At 40.8% G+C, this 19761-nt stretch overlaps 1 protein-coding gene across 1 annotated transcript in view; it reads left to right on the top strand.

The window, feature by feature from the left end:
- Positions 1 to 433: 433 nt before the first annotated feature.
- The window catches only part of SCN11A (sodium voltage-gated channel alpha subunit 11), a 79899-nt gene continuing 60571 nt past the window's right edge, over positions 434 to 19761 (top strand). The window contains exons 1-7 of the mRNA XM_045798218.2: positions 434 to 706; positions 3923 to 4041; positions 5110 to 5211; positions 12494 to 12622; positions 13912 to 14015; positions 18456 to 18629; positions 19381 to 19444. Of these exons, the coding sequence (XP_045654174.2) occupies positions 434 to 706; positions 3923 to 4041; positions 5110 to 5211; positions 12494 to 12622; positions 13912 to 14015; positions 18456 to 18629; positions 19381 to 19444 (965 nt within the window). The remainder of the gene's footprint in view (positions 707 to 3922; positions 4042 to 5109; positions 5212 to 12493; positions 12623 to 13911; positions 14016 to 18455; positions 18630 to 19380; positions 19445 to 19761) is intronic.

The following is a 19761-nucleotide window of genomic DNA, read 5'->3' as shown; positions in this document are numbered from 1 at the left end:
TAGCTGTGTCCCTCTTAATTCCCTATCCTTTCTGTTCCTGTTCACACTGTGGCCACTGGACCACCATCTGCAGTCCCCACTTCAGTAGTTTGGCGGGTTCAGTCTTACTGTCTTGCTCAGTGCTTGGGTATCAGTTTTAGATACTGGGTTTCTTCCGCTCGTTGTTCCTGAACTTAACTTGCCACTTATACCCAGGTCCTCCAGGAGTGATGGCCTACTTTGGTCTTCCCTGTGCCCAAAATTCCTGCTGTATCCACAATGGTGGTCACCTCTTCTGACCTGCTCTACAGCCCATGAGCTCCCAAGCCCCCTCACTTTACTTAATTCTTATAGCCCCCCATGACACATCCTTGGAGAGTGGAATTCCAGGGCAGGCTGTGTGATTTCTACCTCAGAGCTCTCTGAGGATCTACTGCTTATCTCTGTCTCAAGGATGAAGATGGATGACAGGTGCTACCCAGTGATCTTTCCAGATGAGCGGAATTTCCGTCCCTTCACTTCCGACACTCTGGCTGCAATTGAGAAGAGGATTGCCATCCAAAATGAGAAAAAAAAGTGCAAAGACCAGACAACAGCAGAACCCCAGCCTCGGCCTCAGCTTGACCTAAAGGTCTCCAGGAAGTTGCCCAAACTCTATGGTGACATTCCCCATGAGCTGATAGCAATGCCCCTGGAAGACTTGGACCCATTCTACAGAAATCATAAGGTAATTGAATGGGGGTCTGGGGTGTTCTAACCATGCAGTTATAATGACTGTTACAAGAATTCCCAAACACTGATCTTGGAGTTTGCAGGGATGTCTGTCCTCCTTTGTTATCACCACTTGTTGTTGTCTTCATACTCCTGAAAACCTCTTTCAGCCCTCATTTTCTCTCTGTAATATATGTTTTGGCAAGGAAGAGGAGGACTAGGAGTAGCAGGATGATTAAAAGGAAAACAGAAAAAACATAAATGGTGTCATGGAAAGAGGACTGGACTAACAGAAAGATTGGGTGTAAGCCATGTAAGTGATTGGCTTTTTGACTTTGGATAAACCACTTCACTAATCCTCATTTTTCTGATCTGTGAAATGGGGATCATGCCAGCTTCCTATAATATGGACATGATATGGAAGCACTTTATAAACTGTAAAGCATTAGACCTACATGAAAGATGAATATCACTGTCCAGGAATGTCAATTTCCGTAATAAGAGTTTTCCTCAGAAAACTCCTCAACTATAGGCTTTTTAGGCTACTAAATGAGATTTTTCGAGGCCTGAGCCATAGACCAACATGACACATAATAGAAGTTCAATAAATGAAGTCAAAGAATATGGAATGAACTGGGCATATAGAGATTTTATGTAAATCCCATGCCAATATGTGATAGGCTTGCTGTTTAACCTACCTGAAGGTAGTTCTTGTAGGGAAATTCTAGTAAATTTCCTTAAAGGGGCTTCTGAGTGAGGAAATGTGAGCTCTGGGCTCTTCTAATGGCTGTTTCAAAGACTGGGGCAATGAGGACAGTCCTGCCCCTTCAGGAAAAGCTCAGAAGACCTTACCATCATCATTTCACTGTGTGATCCAGCTAAGAATGGAAAACCTACCTCACCAGACTTAGTTCAGAGAGGAAGGAAATTTGGGGAGAAGTCCTAGAAATATGAGATACTGAGACCATTCTCTGCTGGCAACCATAAGAAACTGAACTCTCCAGAGAAATGTTGCCTGGTGTGTCCTTGTATTGGGAAAGACCTAGAGTTACCAGGCCAGATGGGAACTGTGTGTATAGAGGAAAGTGGGGAGTGAGTGAGAAAAACAAGAAAGGGGATGAGAGATGAGGGGACAAAAACACTCCAGTATTTCTCCTTCTTATGCCCCAGAATTCCAGGGCCTTCTTGGAGGTAGAGTTGTTAAATGTGAGCTGACTGCTGGAGGTCTTCTGCCTCAGGGCCGGAGTAGGCAGCAGCTTGGTGTGCTGCAAATAGTCCTGGAAGGATAGGTTCTGTTCTAGAATCATCTCTTCTCAGGTTGGGCTCTCCCTTTAAATCAGAAGACATGATACTTTTTTAGAGCTCTGCACACCCATGACCCCATGTGGCTTGTACTCTCAGTAGTCAGGTGAGATATATGTGGTAGTTAGCACTCCACCTCAAAGATGAGGAATCCGACTAGATGGGGAAGTGGATTAGGCTAGGCCAAGCAACTGGTAAGGAATGGAGTTGTGACTCAAACCCAGGGGCTCCTTCTGTAGTCTAAAGCTACTTCCTATCTTTAGAAATTTCCGTTTTAAAGAGCTACAGAGAAAGGGGTGGAGTCAGCAAGCAGACAGAAGGAGCTGGTACCTATCATTTTAATAATTAAAACCCTGATGAGTGTAGTTAAATACACCATTAGTTGAAATATTTAAAGCAGTCAGAGATGGCATTAATAAAATATCAAGGGGCACAGAGGCAGAGCCATATCATGCCACCTATTAATCTGGGGTGACCCACCTCAAGGAGAGGTTTGCTCTCTGCCCGAAAATTGTCTTTCTATCCAAAGGAAGAGCCCAGAATCCCTAAAGTGGGTCTTGGGCTCCTGAGCTCATAGCTTTCAAAGAACTCTGTGGCCCATTTCCTTTTATTATAGAGGCAACAGAAAATATCCTTCTCCATTTTTTCCTGCAGCCAGATGGCCAGCAGACAAGTAAGTTCCAACAACTCAATGAAGGACGGTTGATGGTTGGCGGTGACTGAAGTTCTGGTACCTCAGCCAAGGCAGCATCTACCTGCTATATTGGGCCTGGGTGACAAGGCCTGTCTTTTCTCTATAAGAACATACTGGATTACATGTCAAGTAGTACTTTTGCAAATCTTAAAGGAGCAGAGACATGGGGAAACAGGAATGACCCTCATTCTGTGAAGGCTTTTGTAACTAACAACCTTAGGGACATGCAAGGGAATAGCCAGATTATGGCTAAATGGAAAGAAGGAGGTCTGGGTGTTGATGTTAGAAGCCTGTGAGTGATGGGTTGTTGTCCAGTGGCTGCTTCATTCCCAAAGCCCAGGAAGACATACTAGGAAAAATGGGTGCATGTAAGGTATTCCTCAGTGGAGCCCAGTGGGCATTTTGGATGGGACAACATACCATTTAGCAGATCTGTCTCAGGTTTGGCATCCCTAGACCTATCCAATAAAGGCCAGTAGGGCCTCCAGTAATTGTGACAGACAATCAAAAACACCCACATGCATTTCCAGGTGCCTTCTGTAGGTCCTCTCCCACCAGTTAGGAATCACGGGCAGATTTGCCTGAATGTCTGTGGGGAGAATGGGAGAGCAAGTCTGGGAAACTTGATGACTTGTTGATGATCCTCAAGGTTAGAATTGACTGATAGACTATCTCATGTAGAACTGCTCAGGTACAACAATATGGACTCTCTAGGTTCCTGACTATTCTAAGATGTGTTACAAAGTTTTCATTTGTAATCAAAATAATTTAAACTAATCTGCTGAATGTGAATGTTCAATACTACTTCCATCTCTCCAAGTTCCCTTCTAGTTCTTATCTCCATAGATACATACCATGGAGTACAATATGAAGGGTTTTGCTCTCCCCAGTTACTAGTCTCCACCCTTGTTTATCTGCAGGGACTATATGCTCCATTTCTGGAGTCTCCAGAGTATTCCACTGGTTGAACAGTCCACAGCTCAGTACTTATCTTGGGACTCTGAGTGAGACCTAGGCCACATTGTAGAACGGTTGGTGTCCAGAACCACAGTGTAGGCCGATCAGAAAGCACCTCGGACTTCAGAATGACAGCAGTCCAATTAGAAACTGTCATGATCATAATAAGCCAAGCCACACCTCAATCTGTGGTTCCACTGAATTTTTTCTAAATGAACTCATGATAAATATTGTTTTGTCACTACATGTAATTCTTGTTGTGTTTGTTTGTTTTTGCAGACATTTATGGTGTTGAACAAAAAGAGAACAATCTACCGCTTCAGTGCCAAGCGTGCCTTGTTCATTTTTGGGCCTTTCAATCCAATCCGAAGTTTAGCCATCAAAATCTCGGTCCATTCATATCTTTTCATTGCATATTTTACTAAGTCCAGGTCATGTGAAAAGTGCAAGAGCCCCAGATTGTTCACATGCTTGTTGAGTGGAATTAGCTCATTCTTGGAACAAATACTGGCTGAGTGCCTATTGCTGCATGGCAGGGGCTGTGCTAGTGCTGTGTGTGAACAAGACTTGGCCCAGCTCTGGGATCCTGTGGCCTCAGAAGGAGATGGGCCCAAAAGGCAGGTGATTTCGTTAGTGAGATGGACAGTTTGGGAGTGGTAGTTGTGCTTTGAAGGCATCCAGGATGACTTCCTGGAGAAAGGAACATCTAAGTTGAGACCCAAACGAAGGTTGCACACTGTCAACCTGTGTTCTGTATTTAGCAGCTAAATGTGTTGTATTGGACCTACAAGTGTTTAAAACTTTATGGAAACACCCTATAATGTTAAAAGTCCAGATTTCCAACATCTTTTGAAGATGGAACCTCTGTAAAGACTAGGTCTGCATTCCTACCTGGCAAAAATTGGTGTAGTGAGAAACCACTGCCTCTTTCAGAGGGGCTGTGCAAACTATGCTTTACCACATCTCCACCCCTCTCTGTGACCCAGCATCCGCCCATTTCACTCACTTAAATTACTCCCCAGACTCTTAAGACTTTGAGCTTCCAACCTCAGTCTTAAAGAGTAAAGACAGGAAGCATTCCTGATGTGTGCAGCAGGTAGTGGAGACACTAGGCAGTTTTAGACTGGGAGAGGTGAGAAAGACATAGACTGGTAGACATAATGAAGTACTGGGGGCATGGGAAGGAATAACTATTCAGGTTGGATTCCCTAGAAGCAGAGCCTGAGATGGGGATTCTTATTTAAGTGATTTAGTTGAGGAGTGCTCTCTGGAGAAGGAAAGAGGGAAGCAGGATGGAGCAGTCCCTCAGGGGAGGGGACAGCTATGAGTTGTTCTTCGCCAACACTCACAGTAAGCAGACAGGTGCACCTGCAGAAAAGGAGACCTGGAGGTATGCCCACAGCCTTCGTTATGACTGATGACATGTGCCACCCTGTAGTGTACCTGCCTTAACAGACAGCAGTCACATTGTTCAGTATGTTCATCATCTGCACCGTCATCATTAACTGTGTGTTCATGGCCTCTGCCTTCTGGAAGGAAAACAGTAATACAGATACCGACAATGCTGAGTAAGTGTTTGTCCTGCACTCGTCCATCCTAAGGTTTTAAACAAACACACCTAAAAGACTTATGATTACATCAAAGTTCAAATATACAGAGAAAGACAAACACCCATAATCCCAATTTCCCAACACAAATGCTGGCAGAGTCAATTCTAGTTTCGTATACATATTTTTAATAATTGTTTTTTGAAGACATTTTAAAATACTAAACAGTACACATACAAATTTTATGTCTAGCTTGTAAGTGGTTTTCTTTGTGCTTAGATAGGCTTTATAGGAATCTTCTTTTATGGTTATACAATATTTTATCAGGTAAATAAATCATAATTTACTTAACCATTCTAGTGTTTTACTACTATAAATATTGCAACAAGCAACATTTTTACATATAGCTACTTCTTGAAAATTACTATTTTCTTAAGATAGAGTCTTAGAAATGGGTTTGCTGGATTGAAAGGTACATTTTAATGCTTGAAAAAATATATGGTGACAAAATATTTTCCAAAATAGAGTTGAAAATATTTACATTTCCTTAATTTCTGGATGGGTTGGACTTTTTGGTTTTAGTTTGTGAATTCTGTATTCCCATCTTTGCCCATGTATCACTTTTGCTTTTATCCTGGTGAGTTTGAGTGAGTTCTTTGCATAATTAAAATATTAACTTTTTGTAATTTTTAGTTGGTTATTCAGACATACAAGTTAATTTTTCAACTTAGAAAGTTCTATATTTTGATAAATACTCTCTTTATGTTGTCTTAGTTTTTCTAGCTTAACATATTTACTGCTTTAGTCTTTCAGGAATATATTGGATAATAAATTGACAGAATAATAAGAGATCTCTTATTTTGATCACATATTTAACTATATGATAGAAACCACCACATTCAACATTACAGAACATTCCAGACACCCTTAAAGTTTCCTCGTGCCTCTTGGCAGTAAATCCCCTGACACGACTCCCAACTCCAGACTTGATCTGCTTTCTGTCACCCTAGGCTAGTCTTGCCTTTTCTAGAATTTCATATAATGGACTCATGTGGTATATATGATACCGTACTTTCATGTCTGGCTTCTTCCACTTAGCATGTTTTGAGATGCATCCATGTTCTTGTTTGTATCACTAGCTTTCCCCTTCTTTGTTGTTGAGTTGTATTCCTTTGTATAGGTATACCACAATTTGTTTTCCCTTTCACCTGTTTATGGACATGTGGGTTATCTCTAGTTTTTGGTTATTATGAACAAACTTACTATGAACATTTCTATATAAAATTCTTTTTGTGGATATATGTTTGCATTTCCCTTGGATAAATACCTAGGAGTGGAACTGCTGTGTGTTATATGATAAGTATATGAGTAACTTTTTAAGAAACTGCCAAACTTTTCCAACGTGGCTGCACTGTTTTACATTTCTGCTAGCAATATGTGAAAGTTTCAAAGTCTTTATTAATTACATCCTTCAATTTACTTTGAGTTTAATTTGCTCTTCTATATCTAGCTTCTTTAGGTAGAAACTTGGTTAGTTTGAGGTCTTCTTTTCTTGAGCAATTGTATAAAGCTATAAATTTCCATCCGTGCACTGAAAAAGCTTCATCCCACAGATGTTGATACATTGTGTTTTTATTCCCTTTTGGTTAAACATATTCCCTACTTCTTGTGATTTCTTCTTTGTTCCATGTGTTATTCGGAAGTGTGGTTTTTTTATTTCCAAATATTTTATATTTTTCTAGTTGTCTTATTGTTAATGATTTCCAATTTAATTCGGTTGTAGAGAATATACTCTGTAAGATTTCAATCTTTTGAAATTAGGAGAAACTTATTTTATGGTTCTACCCTGGGGAATGTTTCACATGCCCTTGAAAGAACATGGGTTCTGCAGTTGTTTGGTATGATATTCTGAAAATGGCCAGTTAGGTTAAGGTGGTTGATAGTGTCATTTAGATTTTATCCTTTAACCATTTCTGTTAGTACTCCTATGAATTGCCGAGGAGACGCTTGAAGTCTCCATCTATGATTATGAATTTGTCACTTCACAATTTTTCACTTAGAAAAACCCAAGCTTTGCTTCATGTATTTTTGCCGCACTATTATTAGGCATGTACAGATTTATGGTTATTATATCTTCCTAATGTATGCATTCTTTTATCATTATAAAATGTCTTTATTTCTAGCAGCATTCCTTTTACTATTTATTCCTTTTAGTATTATTTTGTCTGAGATTACTATAGCTATTCCAGCTTTCTTATGCTTCTTGTTTGTGTGGCATATCTTTTTCCATCCTTTTACTCTCAAACCTTTTTTGTATTAATAGTGTATTGTATTTTTGTATTTTAGTGTTTTTGTACTAATAGTGTTTCTTTTGTATTAATGGTGTATATGTGTAAAGAGCACATAGTTGGTTCTTGTTTATTATGCAGTCTATTTTTTAATCTCTGTCTTTGATGGAATATTTATTTTATTTGCATTTAATATAATTATGAATATGCTTGAATTCAGGTCTCCTGTTTTTCTATCAGTTTTCTGTTGCTCTCATCTGTTTTTTGTTCCTTTGCTCTTCTGTTGTTCTTTCACTCCTGCCTTCTTTTTTGTTAATCAGTTATGTGTAGTATTTCATTTTAATTCTCTGCTGTTTTTTTGAGCTTTCCTTCTTTGCATTACTTTTTAGTGATTGCTTCTTCTCTGCTGCTAAGTGGGACTTGGGATCTAGTTAAGGCTCATGAGCTCAGGCCTGTGCCTTAGAACAAGGGGCATGGACACCCCTGGGAATAGAAACCATCCTGGTAATATCACTGGGGAAAATGGTCTCCCCTCTAGAGAGTTGGCTATTCCATGTGAGGAGCTAACTGATAGTGCAGGGGCTGCTGCTCATTATTTACTGCAGTGTCTCTGGAAGCCTTTGGAGTCAACAAAGGGAGATCTATGGAGGAGGCAGATCCAGGAGTGGGGATTGCTCCATAGTAGTGGTCTGCCCTGCCAGCACTTCTGGTGAGATGCAATGTGTCTTCTTTTTCTATTAGTAGAAAGCAGTGGCCCAATTGAATCTGCTAATCTGCTCAAAGGCCATTTTCACTACTAACAGACCCATAAGGCAGAGATATGAAAGAACCCTTGTCTAGGCTGTAGGGAAGGTGCTGCTATCCCCTGGTGGCATTTGGACTGGCAATGGATTCATGAAAGTGGAGGTGGGAGAAGGCTGTTGAAAATGGTTTCATAAAAGAAGGCATGTAGCTGAGTTGTTAGGCCCATGGGGGAAGAGTTTCTTTAGTTTTGTCAGTGTCCTTTGGTTAGAAACCTTTTAAATGGGAAATTGATTCCAAGCTGATAGTTCTCAGAGAGTGAATGCCAGAGCGCCCTAGGATCAGGTCATAGTGTTCTGTTAACCTACCTGGACACCACCCATGGCCCTGACTGGATACCCTAACCGTGCTTGAACTGACAGTGAAACATTCCAGAGGGCCTTATTTGCCTGGTGGCTTGGGGTTTCCCCATCATGGAGCTCCCAAGCCCTGTTCCTGGTGGTGGGCATGGCTCTACTCCATATCATATGTCATGTTGCTCTGCCTGTCCCTCTATTGGCCAGGTTTCTGCTGGAAAAGAGAGAATGGGGGGGATGGGAGGTGGGAGGCCAGGTGGTAGGGCAGAAATGGCAGTCAGAGGCTGTTGCCTCAATTGTCTGAGATCTAGATGGAGACTTGCAAAATCACACAAATCTGCAATTACAGCCTTTTCCCAAAATACCCTTAACTTTGTAAATTATACCTGAGTTTTAAAAATGGTATTTCACGGCAGACATGAATTAATCTGCTGTGTTCATTTGTCACCTAAAAGGTGATCAGCTTTTTAAAAAAGAATGAAAGAGAGAGCTGCTCATAACCATTTCTCCTCTTGGATTTGGTTACTTTGGATTTTTCAAGTTCCCAAGGCCTTAGTTCTTTAGACTTGTGGGCTGACAGTGGCTGGATATTATACCAGAAAAGGTCCACTTCTCTTACTGTGAAATGACAGATTGTTTAGATTATTTGAATTGATTGTTTCTGTCCCTAAAGGGGAACGTGTGTGTGTGTGTGTGTGTGTGTGTGTGTGTGCGCGCGCAGAACCAGCATTTTTGACAGCTAGGGATTATAACAAGAGAGATGGAATATTGTGGGGTTTTGTTGTTGTTTTTTATTTGCTTATCTTGTTTGTTTGTTTTTGAAGGAGGAAGGGGACGAAGGGAAATAAATTAGAGGATAGAACATGATGAAAGACTCAGGGAAGAGAATGGAAATAGGTTTTTCTTTTTAATTCCGGTAAAATACATGTTACATAAAATTTACCATCTTAACCATTTTTTTCTGTTTATTTTTTTATTTTAATGTTTTTTTTTATTATATTATGTTAGTCACCATACAGTACATCCCTGGTTTCTGATGTAAAATTCGATGAATCATTAGTTGCATATAACACCCAGTGCACCATGCAATACGTGCCCTCCTAACTACCCATCACCAGTCTATCCCATTCCCCCGCCCCCTCCTCTCTGAAGCCCTCAGTTTGTTTCTCATAGTCCATAGTCTCTCATGCTTCATTCCCCCTTCTGATTACCCCCCCTTTCTTTATCCCTTTCTTCCCCTACCGATCTTCCTAGTTCTTATGTTCCATAGATGAGAGAAATCACCATCTTAACCATTTTTAAGTGGTATTAAGTATATTCACAGAGTTGTGCAACCAATTACCACCATCTATCTCCAGAACTCTTTCCATTTTGTAAAACTGAAACTCTGTGCCCATTAAACACTAACTCCCTTCCAGTCCCTGGCAACCACCATTCTATGTTGGGTTGCTATGTATTTGACTGTTCTAGGTACCTCATTTAAGTGGAATCATACAGTATTTGTCTTTTTGTGATGGGTTCATTTCCTTTAGCAGAATGACTTCAAGGTTCATCTATGTTGTAGCATGTGTCATGATTTCCTTCCTTTTAAAGGCTAAAAAAGTCTAGTTACCATACAAAATTTTTACAATATTATTGACTGTATTCCCTATGCTGTACATTACATCCCCATGTCTTATTTCTTTTATAACTGAATGATTGCACATCTTAATCCTCTTCACCTATCTCATCCATCCCCCATCTCCCATCCCCTTCCCCTCTGGCAACCATCAGTTTGTTCTGTTTCTGGGCGTCTATTTTTGTTTTGTTTGTTTTGCCTTTTAGATTCCACATATAAGTGAAATCCTACAGTATTTTTCTTTCGTTGTCTAATTTTACTTAGCATAATACCCTCTGGTCTGTCTTTCTTGTCATGAATGGCAAGATTTCATTCTTTTTTATGGTGGAGTAATATTTTATTGTGCGTATATACTACATCTTCTTTATCCACTTATCTGTTAATGGACACTTAGATTGCTTCCATATGTTAGCTATTGTAAATAATGCTGCATTGAATGTAGCAGTATGCATTCTTTTCAAATTGGTGTTTTTGTTTTCTTTGCATAAATACCCAAAAGTGGAATTGCTGGATCATATGGTACTTCTATTTTTAATTTCTAAAGGAACTGGTGATGGGTATTAAGGAGGGCACATATTGCATGGTGCACTGGGTATTATACGCAAATAATGAATCATGGAACATTACATCAAAAACTAAGGATATGCTGTATGGTGACTAACATAATATAATAAAAATTATTGTAAAAAATAAAGGAACCTCTATACTGTTTTCCATTGTGGCTGAACGAATTTACATTTCCATTAACAGTGCACAAGGGTTCCCTTTTCTCTGCATCCTTGCTAACACTTGCTTCTTGTCTTTTTGATAATATTCATTGTGATAAGTGAGAGGTGATATCTCACTGTGGTCTTGGTTTGCATTTTCTTCATTATTAGTGACCTTAAGTGTCTTTTCATGTGCTTGTTGGCCATCTGTATATCTTCTCTGGAAAAATATCTATTTGGGTCTTCTGCCCATTTTTAATAAGATTGTTTGCTTGTTGTTGAGTTGTATGAGTTTTTTTATATTTTAGATGTTATCCCATAGGAGGCTATGGGATATAGTATTTGCAAACATCTTCTCTGTTTAGTAGGTTGCCTTTTCATTTTGTTGATGGTTTCCTTTGGTGTACAAAAGCTTTTCACTTTGATGTAGTTTCATTTGTTTATTTTTGCTTTTGTTGCCTTTGTCTGGGGATACAGATCCAAACAAATATTGCTAAGACCGATGTCAAAGAGCTTACTGCCCAAGTTTTCATCTAGGAATTTTATGGTTTGGGTTTTTACATTTAAGTCTTTAATCCATTTTAAGTTTATTTTTGTATATGGTGTGATTTTTTTTGTTGTTAAGTTATATATTTTGGGTATTAACTTCTCATCAGATACATGATTTGCAAATATTTTCTAGAAGTTGTATAGTTTCTGCTTTTGCACTTAGCTATTTAATCCATTTGGAGTTAATTTTTGTACATGGTATAAGGTAGGGGTCCAACTTCATTTTTTTGCATGTGGATATTGAGCTTTCCCAGCACCATTTGTTGAAAAGACTGTCCTTTTCCCACTGAAAAGTCTTGGCATCTTTTTTGAAAATCATCTATCCATATATGTTAGGGCTTATTTCTGGTCTTTCTATTCTATTCCAGTGGTCTATATGTCTGTCTTTATACCAGCTCCACACTGTTTTGATTACTTTAGCTTTGTGATAAATTTTGATGTAAGAAAGTATGAGACCTTCACCTTTTTCTTCTTCAAGATTGTTTTGGCTATTCAGGGTCCCTTGAAATTCCATATGAATTTCAGGATAGATTTCAGGATAGATGTTTTAATTTTGCGCTGAATCTGTAGATGACTTTGAGTAGTATGAACATCTTAATAGTATTAAGTCTTCCAATCCATGAACATGGGATATGGATAGATCCAGTTTTTAGCCTTGTCATTTATTCTCTTTGTTCCTTTGCCACCGTCCTCTTCTGTACGTCAAAATGACAATGCTAGAATAGTGGTGATAAAATAGCAGTAACAACCCCTAGTCCTAAGGTCCCACGTTGGCTAAAACGACTCTCAAAAATATGGCTGTAGAGCTTGGCATTGAACAGCAGCTTTACAATTTTATCTGCGGGCCTGTTTCTCAGATATTCTAACTACTAGAACTTGCGTAAGGAACCTACCACTCTGAACTCTGGTTTGCTGAAAATAAGAATGTTAAATGTCACATTGAAATGGAATAAAACTGCATAGTGGCCAGATAAGACGGATGGGCTCTCTGCTTTTCACATCACTTATCATGTTCCTACTTGTTCTGAATGATTTGCTTTATAGGTATGTCTTCACTGGGATTTATATTTTTGAAGCTTTGATAAAAATATTGGCAAGAGGTTTTATTCTGGATGAGTTTTCTTTTCTTCGAGATCCATGGAACTGGCTGGACTCCATTGTCATTGTAACAGCGTAAGAATGTCAAAGATGTTTATCGAGGAAACTCAGGGTGGGAAAGAATCTCCTTGGCTTCCACCAGGGCTTTGTGGGGGTCCACGTGAGTAACTGTGTCCTAATAATGCCTAGAGCTCTGAGTGCAGTGTTGCTTGGCCCTGAACAGCACCATGCAGCCAATTGGCCAGAGGCCACCAGTATGAATCCATTTCTAGGCCACATTCATGCTCTCATTCCTTCAGCCATTCACTTCCCAAACACTGGCCTATTATGGGCCAAGTTCTGTGCAAGATACAGGGGTTGTGATAATGCAAACAAAACAAAACAAATAGACATGGTTCTCACCCTCTTGAAGCTCACAGTCCAGATGGGAAGAGAGAAAATTAACAACCATCACAATCTGGTAGGGTGAGTGCTAGGACAGGAATTGGGCATATATTGGGCTGTCAGAATGTGTAGGAGGAAACACAGAGTCTTAAAAATCTTTGGCTACTGCAAGCTCTCAAGGAGTTTTTTGTTTTTTCTTTTTCATTTTCTCCTAGAAGTTTTATACACTTGGCTTTTATGTTTAAGTCCATGGTCCATTTTGAGTTAATTATTATGTATATTGTATATGACATGAGGTGAGAGTTGAAGTTCTTCCTGAAGGAAAAGACATCAGTTTGGCATCTGAATGATGAAACAGAGTCAGCAAAATAAAGAACAAGAAGAGCCATGGCCCATTGCCAGCACAATAATAATAAACCTAACATTACTTAGTTTGTGCCAGCCATTGTTTTAAGCACTTTGCATATGCTTTCCTATTTAATATTCACGAAAGCCCTTTGAAGTAGATGCTATTAATATCGGAGTTTTACACTTGAAATTCAATGATTGGGTGCTCCTGGCTATTGAAAGGTAGTGTAGTGCAGTGATGAGGGCTCTGGAGTCAGACTGCCTGGGTTTCTTCAGGGCTTGGCCACATGGTGAGACCTTAGGGAAGTGCACTGGGCCTGGATCTTGGTCGTTAATAAGTGTTTCGATTGATTTCTGTTATCAATGGATGTAGCCACAACTGCATACTATTTCAAGGAATCCTCATCTATGTCCAAATATAAAAATTAGCAAGCATCCTGTGCAATCTGTAGTCCACAGCAACAGAGAATGATATTACCAGACCCTGAGATGAAGGTGAGGCTGATAAGGCAAAGCCCCAGATTTCACCATGGTAGATACAGGGCGCATGTTTATTTGTGGCCTTTGTGGAGATATACAGCGTGGCTGCAGGACTGAATAGGCCCAGACTTTTCCTGTGCTTTGTCTTATAGGTTTGCAACATACGTACCAGAAGTCAGGGAAAGCGGCTTCAGTCTGTCATCCCTGCGTACCTTCCGAGTGTTCAGAGCTTTAAAAGCAATTTCAGTGGTTTCGGGTAAGTCACTCTGATTTTCAACATTGCCTCTTAGCAGGAGGAATGTCCTTTTATATTTAAAATTTTCTCAAGATGTCATATAAACCAAAACCAAACAAATTCTGCTTTACTCATTTATTTGATCATTCAACAAATGTGTGTTTGAGCATATGTCTAGACACTGTGCTAGCTGCTTGGGGTGTATCATAAGAGTGAGTGAACAGACAGAGGTCTCTGCCCTCGTGGAGTTTACATTCTGGGTTGGGGTGGGGAGACAGACACTAAGCAATAACTATAATTAAGAGGTAACTATCCTGTTTAGAAAATGATATGTGCCATGGAAAAATAAAAAGGAAAAGTAAACAACATGAGGGCTACTGGAAGTCGCAGGGGTCCAGGGATGCAGGATGCAGTTTTCAAGAGAGTAATCAGAATAGGTGTCATTGGGGAGGGGAGATGGGAAAAGATTTGAAGGCAGTGAGGGAGTTTCATAAGTAGATATATGGGGAAGAGTGTTCTGCACACAGGCAACAGCCAGTAGTGCAGGGACATAGGAATAGAAAAAATATAGATGGGGCTGAGTAGACAGAGTGAGGGGCCAGGTGGTAGAGGTGGGACCACATAGGAAAAGGGAAGGCACATAACCACTAGGAGGACTTGAACTTTGCTCTGAGATAAATGGGCGCCAGGTGAGGGCTTTGAGAAGAGGAGTCACATGATCTGGGGGTTTTGTTTTGGTTTGTTTTTATGGAAGTAGAGGTGACACACAATATTACATTAGTTTCAGGTGTACAACATAGTGATTTAACAATTCTATAAACTATGCTGTGCTTACCACAATTGTAGCTACCATCTGTCACCATATGATGCTGTTACAACACCATTGACTATATTCCCTATGCTGTACCTTTTGCCCCCATGACTTGTTCATTCCAAAACTGGAAGCCTGTGCCTCCCACCCCCCTTCACCCTTTTGCTCATCCCCCTCCTCTTACCCCCCATGGTAATCACCAGTTTATTCTCTGTATTTATGGTTTCCATTTTATTTTGTTTATTTGTTTTGTTTTTGAGATTCCACATGTAAATAAAATCATGCAGTATTTGTCTTTCTCTGTCTGACTTATTTCACTAAGCATAATACCCTCTAGGTCTATCCATGTTGTTGCAAATGGCAACATCTCATTCTTTTTTATGGCTGAGTATATATATATATATATATATATATATATATATATATATATATAATACACCACATCTTCTTTATCCATTCATCTAATTGGACAGGTTTTAAATGGACTACTCTGTCTGTTGCATGGAGAATAGAATGCAGGGGAGCAAAGGTGGAAGCAGAAAGATCAGATAGGAGGCATGGTGATCACCACGAAAATGTGCCACTCAGATCTCCTGCTGCAGGGAGCATAGCTGACTGATGATCCCAGCTGCCACATCTCTGGATTCACAACTGCAGTCATGTTCATGCCAAGATCACACTTTCCCTGCATGTCAGGGGGATTAGAGCAGGCCCATTCCTAAAGGATAAAGTCCTGAAGGACTGTAGCTCAGGGGCTCCTCGAGAGCTTGGTTGAGACTCTCTCACAGTGGCACTATAGTCTGAGTCTCTTCTTGCCCAGTCCTGCTTCCTTACCACTCTCCTTTCCCAGGTGCCAGTCCTGTGTCATAGTCTGAGGCTCTCCCTGCCAGCTGTACTCGCTTCCCCTTCTTCTTCACAGGCATGTCACCCAACAGATCTCCTGCACTTCTGGTTCCAGAGTATCTGCTTCTCAGAGAACCCAAAATGACACAAGAGGCCACTGTCATAATCCAAGAAAAAAGATGGTTGTGCTCTCAGATCAGATGGTGGTAGAGGATTTGTTAAACAGTGGTCTGACTTTATGAATTTGAAGGTAGAAACAATAGGATTTCCCGATAGGCTGATTGTGTGATGTGAACAAAAGAGAAGAGTCAAGGATGAGTCAAGTTTTTTGTCCTGAGTGACTGGAAGGATGGAGTCATCACAGACTGACATAGAGAAGGTTGTGAGAGGAGCAGATCTGGGGGTCAGATGAGGAGTTAGCTTTGGACGTGTTCTGTTTGGGATGGCTGTGAGACATCAAATGGAAGTATCAAGTAGGTAATGAGGTTTACAAGTCTGGAGTTCCAGGCAGCAGCTTGGGCTGTTGATATCATTTTGGAAATCAGGAGCCTATAGATGATATTTGGAGCCATGAAATCTGATGAGATCACCAAGAGAGTGAGCTTAGATGAAAAATAGAAGAGGGCCAAGAACTGAGTCCCAGGGCACTACCACCTTAAAGGTGAAGGGAGAAAGGGAGAAACCAGCAAAAGGGATGAGCAGGAGACACCAGAACATAAGAGGGAAAGGTGGATCCTGGAAGCTATGTAAGGAAGGTGTTCTGTGAATCAGGATGAAGCTAAGATGGGTTGTGAGTATGAACTGGAGTTTATAAAAAATGAGGTTATTATGGCATACCTTCTTCACTCCTTCCTCTTTCCTTTACATTAAAACATCTTTATTAAAAAATATTCCCTCTCTGGAGTCCTTCATTCCCCCCTTCTTCTTCCCTTCCCTTCTAATCTCTTCTATCAATTCTTAGCTCCACTACCAAAACTCTAGGCAATTTGGATTCTTTCAGAGGCAGTGGGTTATTTTTTGAGGCCTCAGAAATGGTGATAAACTGGCAGCCAAGGACACTTTATGTAGAATTTGTCCCTCTCCTCCTTTCCTTCCTCTTTTGCAAGTTGGACCTTGGTTTCCCAGGTAAAGTTAGGGCTTTTGTGCCTTGTGTTTCCAATGGGCAAAATATACATCAGGCAGTCACTTAGCAGCTGTAGTGTTTCCTTCTTCATCTCTAAGCAGGTGAACATAGTCTCCATTTTTTCCCATGAAACACATGAGATCCCGGGATACATTTGGAAGTAAGGATGTGAGGTATGATCTTTAAAGGGACTTTGGAAAAATTATTCAGGAATCAGAACCTTCTCTCAGCCAGATCCTCTTGCTTTGGAGAAGACTCAAGCATGTTGTTATAGATGAGAGTCGGATGTAGATGAGGTTGAAGCATCTGCTTGTTTGGCTGCAGCTGGGACACAGTGAATATCCCAGCTTATCCTGAAGCCTCCTCCTTATGTGGCATCGCACTTTGTGGAAGGGCCATTTGCTGCAGCTTTGGACTCCCATTAGGTGTCACTTTCTGTTCTCAAGTCTACCAGTCATGGTTTACACTGATTAGTTGAAACGATGCCACTTTGTGTCATCTCACACATTGTAAGTCATATCTGGTTGTTTATCTCTCCAGCTGTGCTGAGAGCAGAGCCCCTGACTCAGTAGTGTACTGGAGCTGACTTCTTCTGGCTCCTCAGCAGCAGATTGTGCATGTCCTTTTCCAGCTTTGCATCCAGGGATGTCATGTGTTAGCTTGAAACCATTAGGGTGAGAGGGCTTTATGGAGGGAGAAAAGGGATCTACACTACATAATTCAGCAAAGAAATCTGTAAATGCTATAGATGGGACTTTCTCTGCACACACACTCCTCCCCCCACACAGAAAGCTGATTTTTAAAAAAAGACTATTTATTTGAGAGAGAGAACGGGGGTGGGGGAAGGGGCAGGGGGAAGGGCCGAGGGAGAGAAAGAGAGAGAGAATCCCAAGCAGACTCCATGCTGAGTGCAGAGCCTGACACGGGGCTTGATCTCATGACCCTGAGATCATGACCTGAGCAGAAATCTAGAGTCAGATGCTTAACTGACTGCACCATCCCAGCAACCCCAGAAAGTTGATTTTAAACATTTACCGTTGTACCACAAGGTTATGTCTTTCTTATATTGTAACTTGGCAGCCTAGCAGTGTGCCATGGACACAGTAGGTGCTTAGTAAATATTTCTTGAATTTAAAAAAAAACCTATTATAAGTAGTAATCTGAGTTTTTTTTTACCTAGAATATTCTCATTATCTGGGTCCAGACAAAGCTCCTCCTTCTAGCTCTTTGCCCCCCAATTTAGCACTGTTTCATGGCACTTTGCATACCTTGTAGTAAGTAGTGACTACTGAATGTTAAATACAGGTCTATCTCCTCTAGGGTAGCCTCATTTTGGCTGTGGTGCTGCATGAAACCCCAGCTGTGAGGTGTCTGCACAACTGTAATCAAGTTGTTTGTATGGGATGTTTCTACTCAGAGTCTTCCCACTAGCTCTTCAGAGCAACCCTGTGGCAGACACAGGGCAGAATGAAGAGGCTGAGCTCTAGACTGATGGACTACTCAGTATCATACAACTTCTCAGAAAGAGTTAGAACCAGAACCCATGGCATCAGAATCCTAGGCCAGGCCAGTTTCTGATTCCAGCCTGCAGTCGGGTGACGTTTGATGCCTTGGCTTTTCCCTCCTTGCCCCTTGCCTGTGTCTGCTGTGTGTGTGAGTGGGGGCTTGTCCTTCTCCTCCCCAGGTCTGAAGGTCATTGTTGGGGCCTTGCTGCGCTCTGTGAAGAAGCTTGTTGACGTGATGATCCTGACCCTCTTTTGCCTCAGCATCTTCGCCCTGGTAGGTCAGCAGCTCTTCATGGGAAGTCTGAACCAGAGATGTATCCATAATGACTGTAAGAATATGGATAACCCTGATGGTAAATATTCCACCTTTCATGCCTTGGTCTGTGCATGGTTAACTTTTATTGTCATCACTCATACTATCTATAGATCTGCATTACAGAGTCTCTTAGGAGCAAGGATGACTTCATCCATTCAGGGTTCTCATGCAGGCAGATGTGTTTCTTAGAGAACTGCCTCATTCTTTGGGTTTCCATGGAGAAGGCAAAGCCTGCAGCCATATCCACACAGGTGGTGTCAGCTCCTATCCCTTCCCCTGTGGATCTGCCCACTTCTTTGTCATGTTTTGCAGAAGTCTTCAGAATGCCTGTATTGGTCCAGCAACTTCCCAGCCCTCCTCTTTGGATATTTTCTCCAATGATACTACTTCTTTTTCTGCTGCATCCTCTCCACACTGAGGTCAACCCTACAGCAATTTCATGTGTCTGGGACCTCATGTGGCTAACCCCTCTCCATGTCTGTCTTGGTTTATGAGCTTCTCATGGGCTGATGTCCAGCTTCCCCTGGGCATGGACTCTGGTTCAGTTTTATGCACTGAGAAGCCTGGGGGACATGTTGGTGTCACTGCTTCCTCCTCCACCTTCTTCCTTTCCCTCCTTGTCTCTTGCTCCTTCCTGAGGGCTTATGCTCTGGTTCCTCTCTGGCAGTCCACTTTGATCATTTCAGAGGGTTCCAAGCCATTTGTTTCAAGCAAATCTGGCATATTTGCTATTCTCTTTCCTTTCAGTTTTTAAAAAAAATCTGAATTTATGATTCATTCCTTCTCAGACAATTGCTTTGAAAAGAAAAATTCCTCTGAATTCAGAATGTGTGGCACCTGGATGGGTAACAGGTAAGAGGTTCATATATCCATTTTCCTCCCAAGCGCAGCACTGGTGGACCTTTTGGGGTAATGTGGCAAACAGTCTTCATCTAATGACTTGTGGAAGCAGTGATGGCAGTAGGCAAACAGTACTGATTATTTCATGTGTCTAGGTGTCTAGTTTAAATGTGCATTAAGTTATTAATAATTCATGATTATAATTATTAATGATAAAATTAACCAATTAATTCTAAAATTAATAATAAAATGATACACTTAATTATAATTAATATTATAATAATTATTTCCAAGTGTTTAGAGCAACTTTCTCCCCCAAGTCATGTTGA

The sequence above is a fragment of the Ursus americanus genome, chromosome 20, assembly GCF_024610735.1.
Source record: "Ursus americanus isolate L20-20 chromosome 20, mUrsAme1.1.p, whole genome shotgun sequence".
Taxonomy (NCBI): domain Eukaryota; kingdom Metazoa; phylum Chordata; class Mammalia; order Carnivora; family Ursidae; genus Ursus; species Ursus americanus.
Note: the sequence above shows the minus strand (reverse complement) of the source record. Positions and strands in the feature narration are given on the sequence as shown.